This window comes from Triturus cristatus, chromosome 9, assembly GCF_964204655.1.
Source record: "Triturus cristatus chromosome 9, aTriCri1.1, whole genome shotgun sequence".
NCBI classification, from domain to species: domain Eukaryota; kingdom Metazoa; phylum Chordata; class Amphibia; order Caudata; family Salamandridae; genus Triturus; species Triturus cristatus.
The window spans coordinates 838,954,525-838,967,542 of record NC_140592.1 but is presented as its reverse complement, the minus strand read 5'-3'; the positions used below and the strand labels follow the sequence as shown (position 1 = coordinate 838,967,542).

The 13,018-nt window shown below is 48.5% G+C and overlaps 1 protein-coding gene across 1 annotated transcript in view; it reads left to right on the top strand.

The window, feature by feature from the left end:
* The window catches only part of TDRD9 (tudor domain containing 9), a 2,714,501-nt gene that overhangs the window by 1,665,605 nt on the left and 1,035,878 nt on the right, over positions 1-13,018 (top strand). The window contains exon 27 of the mRNA XM_085626273.1: positions 5,142-5,231. Coding sequence (XP_085482399.1) covers positions 5,142-5,231 — 90 coding nt within the window. The remainder of the gene's footprint in view (positions 1-5,141; positions 5,232-13,018) is intronic.

The window sequence follows — 13,018 nt, the reverse complement described above, 5'->3', positions numbered from 1 at the left end:
CCCAAGTGTTTCCAGTTTGCCCTTTAAAAACAGCCTCTCCTGTGAAGCTCGCATTTTGGACTGTCACCCACGTGGCTGCCTGCAGGAAGGAGATTATGCCTCTATCCAGTGCAGGCTTCTATTGTAACTTTCCCAGGAGTCGTCAGTATGTCTTCCCAGAAGGGAAGAAAGCTTTCTTGGAAACAAACCCCCATGTACAATCATTAAGGGCACAGGGCACTAAAGACAACAATGTGGCAACGTTGTTAAAGTTGCTCACTGCAACAATTTACATTAATTTCGGTTTGAGAACCAAGTCAAGTTTAATTGAACAAGTTGTTTGATACCTTGGAGTATTATCTTTGGTTGCACTGTTCAGGAGTTTTCACAGCTAAGGGGTGAGCGTTTTGCCCTGTGCTCGCCAAGGAGACGACCAAGTCGTTCCCTAGTAAAAGTGACAACTTTGCATTTTTACTTTCAGATCATGTAACATACATGTTCTGCCCATGAAATACGCTGCATCCTGCCTTAGGGCTCTGTAGGCCTCCCGAAGGGATGACTTACACATACTTCAGGAGGTGGCTTGGCTTTGCTATTGCTTTAAATTGGAAATTTGGGCTAGCAGTGTGAAACTGCTCTTTCAGTCTGCCATGGGAGACAGGGAGATTCGTTTTACCCATGTCATTCCCAGGGTGGCAAAACTAGTGCTAAAGTCGCTGATGTGACCCTTTAACTTACAGGCCCTAGGTACCTTGGTACCATATACTAGGGACTTATATGTACTTTAGCTTGTGCCAATTGGGTCGAACCCAATTCAACCTTCATGTTTTAGGGTCACGGCACTGGCAATGAGATCTGGTTAGCAGGCCTCCGTGCTCTCCGAGTCAAAAAACCAGCAGCATCAGTCCAAAAACTTGGGGGTGACCATACAGAAAGAGAGATTTTCTTACAATAACGCAAAGTTGCAGACTTCTGGTGAGAATCATAAACGTTATTCCTTTCAAGGGGTAGCTGAAATGTGTGAAGAGGGACTTCAGAGGACCCCTTTTCTTAACCTTTTTGTCAGCTGTCATACCAGCAAGCAGGCAAGGCTGTGAACATCCACATTAAAACAATGATGTCATTCAACCATGCTCACTGCATGAAGTAGGGGGTCATCTCAATGAAGATTATAAAAGACCATCAAGTAATCTATATCCCACTACCTATTTCCAGCAAACACTTTTCCCTGTATTCCAACGCATTATCAATAGTTAAAGACATGGTCTTTTGACAATATGCCTGTCAACAGTTAAAACCAACACCAGGATTATAGTTTAACTTTCAAAGCTCTCGAATCTACCATTCTAACCAATATACAAAGGAGACATAAAATTCATTACGAGAGATTGTTGCTGTCCACATCTGTTAGGCAGATACATGAATGTTGGGCCTTTTACTCGGCATGTTGTTACCACAAGTTGGTAAAACACAAGGATGAGTTGAGGACAAATGTTCACTTTTATTCTGAAAGTGCCAATTGATTTCAATCTGAGAATTCTTCACCTTATTTTCCTCTCAAACCTTTGTCTGCCGGCAGCTTGATCAGTTTGGATTATAATAGGTACCTGAAATTCGATTTGGAGAAAAATTAGTGTTTCAGGTAATCATTTCCTTTGGTCGTGCGAACACAGAAGACCTTTTCTTTTTTTTTTTTTTTTTTTTGAAAATTTTTATTGTGCAGAAAGAAGATTACAAACACGGGCCTACAACCACCTGGGCCGGCCGCTAGTAGGTAAAAGTTCAAACAGTGCAAACACAATGACTGGCCCACCAGGGCTCCGCACCCTACAGAAGATCAGACTGCACATAAAGGAAATCAGGATACACCCTTTTAACATAAATAACAACTTAAAACGAAAGCGAGGCAAGAAAACATGAGATGGGCGTCGGGCCACAGCAGGGGCACTTCCATATCCGACCACCCGATGGCAGTCGAGTAGAAGGGGAACAAAGAGGTAGGGGTGGGGAGGAGAAACTGGAATACCAAAACTATACGCAGATGTGCCAGATAATTAAGGAACCATCAAGGATCAGGGGGACAAGGCTACCTCAGACGTTTCCACCAGGGGGGGAGCACAAATACTTCCACGATACACATTCCACTGCCCCCAAATTCTGCTCCAAGCCCCGGGTTTACCAAGAGCCACATACACAGTCTTTTCCCTGAACATGCACCAGTCCATGTTCTCCTTCCAGACAGACACGGTGGGGGGCCGCTGCGAACCCCAAAGCTGCGCTATGTCCCTCTTTGCTATCATGTTCCCCAGGGCCGCCCACCGAGTCTGGGCCGCGTTATAATCATTGGGCTCCCACACATTCAGAACACAACGACGCACCTCCGGCAACAGCGAGACCCCGGTGACTCGGCTCATAACCTCATGCACCTGACGCCAGTATTTCACCACCTCGCGGCACTCCCACAGGATGTGGAGAAAGGTGGCACTGTGCCCACAGCCACGCTTACAGAGCCCGTCCTCAGAAAACCCCATCGAGACCAATCGGGGACCCGTCACGTAAACGCGATGGAGGATCTTAAGCTGGACCAAACGGAGACGGGCCGGGATGGCAACCTCCTTAGGAGATGACAGCGCGGACTGCCAGTCCTCGTCGTCCAACTCAACCCCATCCCCCGTCCATGCCTCCCGTAGACGCACCAAGAGGTCAGCCCGGTTATTGATCAATTTTTTATAGATCAAAGAGATAGTACTATCGGGAACGTGACCGTCGATTATGCGGTCCTCGAGGGGCGAAGAAACAGGGACCGTGGACCCCTCCCCAAAAACCGAGAGCAGGGCATGCCGAACCTGAGCGTAGCGGAAAAACTCCCTCTCACTGAGCTCATACTCGCTCCGGAGCGCCGCGAAGGTCTTGACCGCGCCTTTAACCCACAGATCCCCCACTCTGCTAATGCCGATCGTGTCCCATCGCTCAAAGCCTTTCGTCGTCCAGAGGCTCCCCAGGCGGTCTGAGGCAAACAAGGGAGTAGCACACGTTAAACGCTCACTCCAGCCCATCGCTACATTCGCCGCCTTCCACACCCGTACCGCAATCTTGGTAGGGCCCGTGAGGGTCCTACCAGCAGATCGGGAGTAAAGCGCTCTGTTATAATTACCGCCGGGAAGCAGGAATTTATCCATCTCATACGCCGGGTTCAGACCAGGAGCATACGTGGCATGGTTAATTGCCGACAGTTGGGAGGCCCAATAGTACCGTCTAATGTCAGGAAGCGCGATGCCCCCGTCATACCAGGGGAGAGTAAGCTTTGCCAGAGCGATACGCGCCCGCCCGTCCCAGACCAGTCTCCTCTGCAGACTCTCCACCTCCCGAAAGTAGGCCACCGGAATGACATCAAAGGAGTTCTGAAGTGCGTAAAGAAATCTGGGAAGGGACATCATTTTAAACAGGGCCGCGCGACCAAGCGGAGACAGGGGCAACCTACACCAACGAGCCGTATCCACCCTCAAACGTCGGAGTGGAGACAGGAGGTTCTGCTCATAGCGGACCGCCGGGTCCAACGAAACATATACCCCCAGGTACTTAAAGCCGGATGAGGACGTTTGGATAGGAAGTAGAGGCGGCAAAATGGGAGGGCCACCAGAGATAGGGTACACGCAAGATTTGGACCAGTTGATTATCAAACCCGAGTTTTTCCCGAAGGAAGTAAGGACATCAAATAGAACATTAAGCGACTGTCGCGGCGAGGTGAGGTACAGAAGAATATCATCCGCGTACAGCGAGACCCGATCCTCGAAGCCCGGGGCCCACCGGATCCCTCTGATAGAGGGCTCCCAGCGGAGCCAGGCGGCGAGCGGCTCCAAGGCAAGAGCAAAAAGCAGAGGGGACAACGGGCACCCCTGCCTAGTACCCCTCCCGAGAGCAAAAGGCCGGGAAGCCCGCCCATTGACAACCACCTGAGCCATTGGTCCGGCATAAAGAAGCTTCACCCAGCTAAGAAATCCCTCCCCAAAGCCAAACTTCTCCAAGACCGCCCAGAGGAATGGCCACTCGATGGTATCAAAGGCCATGGTGGCGTCCAACAGAAGACCTTTTCAATAAGTGAATTGCAAGATGGATCTGAGCTTGTATCAAAATTGCCGCTATAAGGCTGACTGATAGTTCTCTACCAAGGTGACTGCTAGATTGAGAGCAATGGTAGCCTGGGCTGCATGCTTTGCTCAGGCACCTCTCTATGAAAGCAATAACGCTGCTACATGACGCAGATGCCAGAAATAAATGGAGCAATACTTTTTGGATCTCCAGTCTAAAGCCCTTTGTCCTTTAACAGTGTCCTGTTTGCTGCTGAGAGAAGAAGGTATGGGCCAGTAATAAAAACTACAAAACGTGGGCTTGATTGTTTACATTCTTTTCCTGCAACTAAGTGACCCCTGTCCAGTTGATACTTTTGCATGCAAGAATTAAGCAGTCCATAAACAGTGATAGAGCTATCTGCTCTCAGGGAATGCTGAAAGGTGAAGTGGTCATCTCTTCGTTCATAAAAAAACAGAACTACAACAAAAATCTCTCAAAAAAATTAAGATCCTTTACTTCCTCTGCAAAGCCTGGCAACAATGCAAGAGAAAGCAGAGATGAGAAGATGTTGAAATTGTATAAAACAGCAATGTAACCTAGGAAAATAGAGACTAGAATAAATCATGCAGGATGAGAGTTTGCTTTGCCAAACACAGAGAAGCTTGGCCACTAATTCACTTAGTCCTGCCAAACGCTTTTGTTTGGGAGAAATTATTGTAAATGTTCATTTTTGTTTTGTTAAGTTGTACATGTTTGTTTGCCTATGTCATAGTTTTACATTTTAAAACAGTATTTTATAGGTGAACTGAAATTGTTTAATGTGGCTTTGATTTAAACCTATGATTTTACAGTATTTTGCCTGCGGTTTACTTGTTTGTCTTTGTGTTGACCGCAGTAGAAGTCAAATGATTATTTTCCGCATAGCTCACTAAATAACAGATTGTTGTAAGTGGACAGAAAATATCAAGCAACTTTTTATATGCTTCAATAATCATACCTTTAATCTTTTTCTCGGTGCCTAAAACCTTTTCTTATGTTACCAGCTATGGCTATTCAGTAACAATTTATCTGTGAGAATTTGTTCTTGCCAGGTATTCTTCGTAGATTATGGAAATCGAACAAAGGTGAAAGTAGATATTTTAAGACACATCCCTTCCCATCTGCTACAGCTTCCCTTTCAGGTGAGTGAGTTAGTAATTGTTCACATTACAGAGAAATCGACATTAAGACCTTGTTGTATTGCACCTTGTAGTATGATGTACATCTGTTGCAGAGCACATTGTTTGCCTCCAAAGGGACATCATTATGCAGGCAAAAGCATACTGCACAACAGTTAGCACAATTACTACACCACTGCTATGGGAAATGCTGGGTATTGTTGTCTGTTTCCAAATTCATGTTTTGTCATCCTTAAAACTGTCTTCCTTATTGTGATTACTTTCATGCTCTTTCAGTGAACCTCAGGTGCTGTCAGTATAACCATCATATGCCACCTTCTTTTCTGACAATCTAGTTCTTTGACTTTGGGCATCATCATGTCACAAGTGATGTTGCTTTTCCGTGTGGGGCAGTGCATCGTGAAATCTGTTTTCTGCTCTTCACCGCATCCATCTAAGGAGAGGCTTCACTGTTTGGAGCACAGGAGGACCTTTAACTCTTAGATTGACAGGACTAAATAGCACCTTTTGGATGACCAACATTTTGTGAGGTCCTCGGGGGCTAAAAAGTTTAGGCCAGTCTAGAAATGGAGCTAAGAACGTTGAATTGTTCTTTACTTAAACATTTGCTATGCTTTGGCAAAAAGGAGCCAGCTGAGGGCATAAACCCTATTGTACCAGAACCAAGACCACAACTATGCACTTGGGAGGGGTGTACTGGTACTGAACATGAGCCTTTGCAGCTACATGGGTGTCCGTTCAGAGAGTCTCCAAGCATTAATGCTTTAACTTTCACGTCTGTAGGGAGGGTGGTTTTACCCACTCAGTCCTGTAGGATCTTGCAGGATTTATTTGTATGAATTCACTCCTCAACCTGTTGAGAGGTTTCTATTTTTTTAAAAGTGAGGAATCTGCGATAAAAATATCCATAAGAGGAACAAATTACCTTCCTTCAGTAATGTCCCTGCCTTCTCACCATTCTATGGATTGTTCTTCTAGGTCTAAATAAGGTTCCATGTTACATTCTGCACACTTACAGTTTTCAATCTGTTTCTGATGCTGCTAGTCTAGCAGCACAGAATGCTTTGTTGTAAACTGTCTTCTGAAGAATACTTTTAACTGCATGTTCCCCAAATGACAGACTGGTTCCAGAACACCTTTTCGCAGCAGTGATCCCACATGCCACTCGGTTGCACCGTGCGGCTCTGTGTAAGTTCTGTTACGCCCGAAAAGTGTACCCGGGCACCTGGATTCGAGTTAAAATAGTCAATGGCAGAAAACTGTCAAGGGAAATTCAGACAGAGGTAGTACTAAAGCAAGGTTGTGTATTAGCTCCTCACCTATTCGATCTGTTTATGGCAGATCTTTCTCCGATATTAGACCAGGTTAATTGCCATCCACAATGCCTGGGTCCTCTATGCATAAAACATCTTTCTTATGCAGATGACATAGTCTTGCTTAGCCTAAGAAGAGTTGGCCTTCAAAGAGCACTCAATGAACTAGCAATCTTTGCTAAAGCTAACGCTCTTGAAATTGACATCACAAAAACAATGTCCATAAGGAACCGGCATGGGCATCGACACCCAATTAAGCTTGGTGAGACAAGCTTAGAGGTAGTCAGCACTTATTAATATTTGAAGCTGTATTTAGACGATCAACTGAATTTCCAATTTCACAAACAATACCTCTACGAAAAAGGAAACTGTGTAATCTATGCGTTCTGCGCTCTTCCAAAAAAAACTATTGGCAACAGTAGCATATGCAAGCGTCAACTTAAATGGCAAAGATGCAAAATTACTAGATAATCTTCAAACAAAAACATATAAATAAAGTATTTGGCCTACTACAGAATGTATCCCCGGCGCAAGTGCGACTGGAATTTGGTCTTATGCAACAAGATATAGGGAGAAGATGTGCCACAATTTAAACATGGTACAAAATCTAGTTAAATCGATCTAACTTATTAAACAACGCCTTGTGGCGCACCCAGAAAGAAGATCCCCATTCTAGGTATGGCAAATTTAGTAAAACTCTCTTGGAGTAAAAAGACACAACAGAACTTAGGGTTCAGAACTTCTCTTTCCCAGTTTTTCGCTAGCTGATAAACAAAATGGCTAAAAGCCACTCACTACTAGAAGACAAACGCAAACTAGCCAATCGGTCCCATGACTGGATGGTTCTCCAATCCTATACAACAGTGAGACTGGCTAGATAGTTAAACACAATGTTTTCTCTTCATCTGAAACAAAAGCTAATGGCCACTCGGTTTGGCTTGCTGCCTAGTTTGGCCGATCAATTAACATGGAAATATAGTGGCCCTAGGACATGTAGCCTATGTGGTGCAGCAGTGCAATCTTTTATTCATCTGATCTGTTTATGGACTTTTTAAAAATCTATTCAGGTTTTATTATTGAAAAAAGCTTTTAATGATAGGGGCATTCATTCTAGCAGGTCAGCTATAATTAAGGGCCTTGATCCAATAGATTCCCAACTAAACTGCAAAATGATGAAATTCTTGATGCTCTACGAAAAAGTAACACGATCGTAGCAAAATACAGCTCCCTTTGGTGATCAATTTCTATGTAATGGTCAGACTTTTGAATACCATGAACTAGTACTGTAGCTGAGGCCTCAGTCACAAAGGCTATTATATTGTGTGGACTTGATTATACTAATGCACTTTAGATCGAGGATCCGCGAGACTGCAGTAACTGATATAGTGATACATTCTGCCCGTAACTTTAAAAAAAAAAAAATTAAATGACACCAAACCCGTTTAAAAGTCATTTTAAATGTTTTTGGAAAATGGAATTCTTTTTGGAATATTGTTATGGTTTTTATTACCTTAAACATAAAGTATTAATTGATTGATTGAAGCTGCATATAAGTACCACCCCTATGCGCTAACATCAATTTCTTTCTTTCTGCGCCTTCAAATGTAAATCCAGAGTTCTGCTCCCACATGTCTGTCCTTCGATGACTTCCAAATACTCAATCTAGGGTGCAAGGGAATTGTACCTGCCAAAAACAGCTGGTTTTAAACCATTTGGTTCTGCAGGAAGCGAATGTCAGTCAAGGACCTGCACAAGATGCGCCTTTGGTGTTTGAGCTCTGGGCATGACAGGTTGTGTGATGAGTGTACCCTTGTGCACCCGGACTTTGAAGTAAAGCTGTATGTCACCAAACACAGGAAAAAGCCACAGACCTAGCATACGTCCCACCCTCGATCCAGGTCAAGAGCACTGAACCACTCCTGAGGTTGCTTTCTTGCGAATTCCTTATCTGAAAGAAACACGTTAGTTAGATTCCTCACCTTAGAATAACTCCAGGCGTCAGGCTGGATCCGGAAAGATTTTTGTAGCAATACCCCTTGCGCGTCGCTAGGCGTCGTCTGCGGCTCCCCGTCCGTCGTTGGCGTCGTGCACCGGAATGACGTCGTCGGAGTACTTAGACGCCGCCCTCGCGCGCTGACGTCAGTTCTTCTTTTTTCCGCGCCAGACAGCGCCGATCCGGGAAGAGCTTACCCCTTAGTCAATTTTTGACTAAACTTTTTTTTTTTTACTCTTTTTGGTGTTCTGTTGACTTGACTCTGGTGCCGGTAGGATGCCTGGGTTTAAAGCCTGTGACTCCTGTCATCGACTGATGTCGGTGACGAACCACCATCGCCGGTGCCTTTACTGCCTGGGGGCCGACCACGACGCGGAGTCGTGCCCCGATTGTCAGGCCTTGACCTCTAAGGCTAGGCGGGAGCGGTCCCGTAAGCTTCTCGAGTATCGGCACTCGGCTCCGCGCCGCTCATGGTCCGGGTCCAGGAGGAGGTCCAAGGACCGGTCGCGGAGCCGCAGCCACCATCATCGCTCGTCGGGCTCGAAGTCTTCGGCTAAGTCGTAGCGATCAAAGAAGTCCAAGAGGCGACACTGCTCTTCGGACTCCCCTCGCCGGTCGCACGACTCGGCCGAGGGTCAGGGTGGTCCCACACCCGCGGCTCCGTCAGAGCTGCAGGAGCCGCGTCCGTCCCCATACCTGCCGGTCCCTGGGACTGACGCGACTCCGGCGGAGGTCAGTGCCTTCCTCTCGGCCCTGAGGGGCCTGGCTCCGCCGTCGACACCCGCTGGCGCGCCTTCGGGCCCCGCGGGCTCGACTGAGCAACCTCGCGTGCCGGCGGCTCCGGCGCCGTCGACGACTTCGGTCCCGACGCCGCAGGTCCCCGAGGGATCCAGGCCTGGATCTCCGCCGGGCCCGACACTGGTTCCGCCTCCGGCGCCGTCTCCGGACGACGCCGTTCCCCAGTTTTGCCCCGGTCCGGGCCCGGCGCGGCGCCGCTCCCGACGCTGATGGGTGAGCGATTCATCTACCGCCCGGCTCCGATCATTCCTCCTGTTTATCAGGAATCGGATGACGGGGGCGACTGGGAGGGGCCCGAGGACCCTATGGCAAGAAAGGGCCAACTTTCACAGCACTGGGCAGATGCCAGTGGTCTGGACACCTCCCCGGACGCTGGTTTCATCTCTCCTCCGACTGTGGCCTCGGAGGAAGGTGCAGCTTTCTAAGTGGTGCTGCGCAAGGTGGCTGAAGCCCTGGGGCTCGAGTTGCCTGCTGTAGCCGTGAGGACTAACAACCTCACAGAGGTGCTTCAACCGTCAGCAAGCTCCACAGAGCCTCTGCTGCAGTTCACTGAGGCCCTCATAGACGTTCTGCAGGGCACTTGGTCCAAGCCCTCCACAGTTCCTCCTGTGGATCGGAACGTGGCCCGGCGCCACCGCCCTGCTCCGGGCGACCCCAGTTTCCTGTCCCAACACCCCACCCCGAGAGTCTAGTTATCCAGGCCTCAACTTCCCAATCCTCCTTCCCGTCCGCTCCTCCGGATCGGTAATCCAAGAGGCTGGAACAGTTCGGAAAGAAGCTGTTCTCTTCCCTGAGTTTGGGCCTGCAGTCTTTGAACACCGCTTGCCTCTTGGACCGTTTCTCCCACTCTCTGTGGGATACGGTGGAGGACGTGCTGCCCCTGTGTCCGGAGGAGGCCCGGACACGTCTCTCCCAGTCGCTTGCTGACGGCCGAGATGCAGCACGACATGCCATACGGTGTGGACTAGACACCACGTGTGAGAAGTTGGCCTGATATATGATGTCAGTAGTTCTAGTGTACACCTTGTATCAGTCCAAACAACCCTTTATGGTGATTGGTTGTAAAGTCAACCTTATAGACCAGCTATCCTAGTGGTAGCATGGACAAGAGCAGTCTTAGGCTAAACTCTGTATGCCATGTGAAGCCAGCTGATTTACCATTTGCAATCCCTTGAATACCAAATGAAAGGACACCACAACAGATATATTATAAAAATAGAATGTATTTATTCTAGTCAAAATACCCTCAGCGCACTTTATAAGATTCGAGGTAAGTACAACACAGTCTTATTTAAGCATACATAAGTCACACAGGTAAGTAATACAGTTAGGCCCTAGGGGCCACGCAAACCATATACTAAGTAAGTGGTATAAGGACCACTGTCACGAACACAGGTTAGGCCTAGGTCTAGGGAATCGCTGGGGCTACACTATCCTATCAGTTGCTAGGCAGTGGGAGGCCCACGGGATTCAGGTGCAGAGTGGAAACACTCACGCGTAATGCGTTAAAGTCGATAGAAATAGTAGTATTTAGAAATTAAGAGTTTTAGGACACTTCGGAAGGAACTAGGAGTTAGAGACTTGGAAACTAGACACTAGGATAGTCAATACCCTTGTGAGCACCGGAGTACTCAAGTTACCTAGCCCACGGGCTGCGGGTGTGTAGGTGTGAACTTGCGTCGGGTTTTGTCGTCGACTCCTATGGATGCCTGAAGAAAAGATGCTGACAGGCAGTCAGTGAAGAGTGTCCGGTGGATTCCAAGGATGGAATCAAGAAGGAGGATACCTGCAAGCAGAGGGGACAGAGTCTAGGTCACCAGCCAGGAGCCGGGAAGGAACCAGGCGATGTCGCGAAGATGCAGGTGAAGAGGTGAAGCTTGTCGCAGCAGCCACGGGTACCAGGAGGCGTCGTGGACGACCAGAACCAGGAGGCGAGCTGTCCCACGAGGGCTCTTGCTGTCGGCGGCGTCGATGTCGAGTTGGGACACAACAAGCCTTGGCAAGCGCAACCCACGCAGAATGAAGGATTCGCTTCTGTTGCAGACCAGGAAGGCCTGAGGTGCTTCTCTTTCACAGGGATGCAAGGGCCAGTCTGGAGGAGCCAAACCAGCGGTGGAAAGTCAAATGTTCGTCGTCGCAGAGGTCACTAGCCAACGGGCAAGCAACCGGACAGACGCGTCGAGCAGGAAAACGCAGAATGGCCCCACGCAGAACTCGTGGAGTGTGGAGGGCTGATCTTCGGTGCAGATGGTGCTCGGGGTTGGGGCTTCTCAATCCCCAGAGCACAACTTCGAGGGTGCCTCAGAAGCTGCGCTGGAAGCAAGTAGCCAATTTTCCCAGGTCGCCGGTCCCACGTCTCTCGTCGCCTCCACGGATCTCAGCTTTGCTGTGGATGTGGATCAGGGTCGGAGAAGTCTGGAAGTCAAGGCGCTGGTCGGGCTCTGCAGTCGGTTCCTCGTAGAACGTTGAGCAAAGCAAATGGCAGGTCGCTTGATGGTGCCTGTTTGCACAGGGTGGCCACTCCTTGGCCACAAGGGAGATTCTTCAGTCTTCTTCCGTGGTCGAATGTCAAAGGTCCAGACCTTGTGTGCCCCAGGCAGTGTCTCGTTTCATTCATCCCTCCCTGCCCCAATACACTAAGGCCTGTCTAGGGTGGTGCTAGCACCTCCCAAGGCAGGAAACCTTTTGTCCAAGCCTCCCTCGCTGGAAGGACTCCCAGCAGCAGGAGGTCAGACTCGTGTCTGTGGCAGCAGCATCCATTTTGTGATGCTGGGGCTCTGGTTAACTTTAACCGGGTAGTAGGTCTTCAACATGTCTTCTCCCTCTAGAAGGGAGGAATACTATCCTCATTGCCAGAAATGAGGTGGGGGTAGTATTCCAAAGTGTTAGACACCTTACACGACATGTTTTGATAAAGCCAAACCATAGTTACCATAACCGCGAGGATTATAAGGCATTTTAAGAGTATATGGTAGGCGATATCATAGAACAGCTATAAGGACATGGTTCCGAAAGCTGCAGACCGGCTCAGCTCATGCTAGAGCACCATCTCACATGTTACCAAGCACTCTGCCTTCAGGATTTTAAAGGCCTGCCATAGGAGTTACTGATAGGTTACCCATGTGTCTATATATAAGGTAGGTATAGGAATACTACACCTAAGCAAGGGGTGATTACACGACCTTGCCCCAGCTGAGTGATCAGCCAGTTGTGTCATAATGGAAGGCCAGCCAGGGGTGGCATAATACATGCTGCAGCCCCTGGTAGGCCTAGGGTACACCTATGCCCTGGGTACCTAAGGTACACTGTACAGGGCCCTAAAAGGCGATCCTTACCAATTGGGTTATGCACCTAAAGTACATAGTATGAATTTAGAGAGAGAACAGCTGGGCTGTGGGTCTGATTAGCAGGCCCACAGCCGCATCTAAGTCGAAAACCAGTGAAGCAAAAGCAAAACGTGGGGGTGAACATAGAAAGCAGATCCTACTCTCCTACACCACGGACTCGCTGGGTAGGGCGATTTCCACCACGGTGGCGCTCCCCCGCCACGCCTTGCTGCGGTCCACCTCTTTCTCGGGGGATGTCCAGAGTACCCTCATGGATATGCTCTTTGATGGCACTCGCCTTTTTGGTGAGAAGGCGGATAGTGCTCTGGCTCGTTTTAAGGACTCCCGGGCTACGGCCAA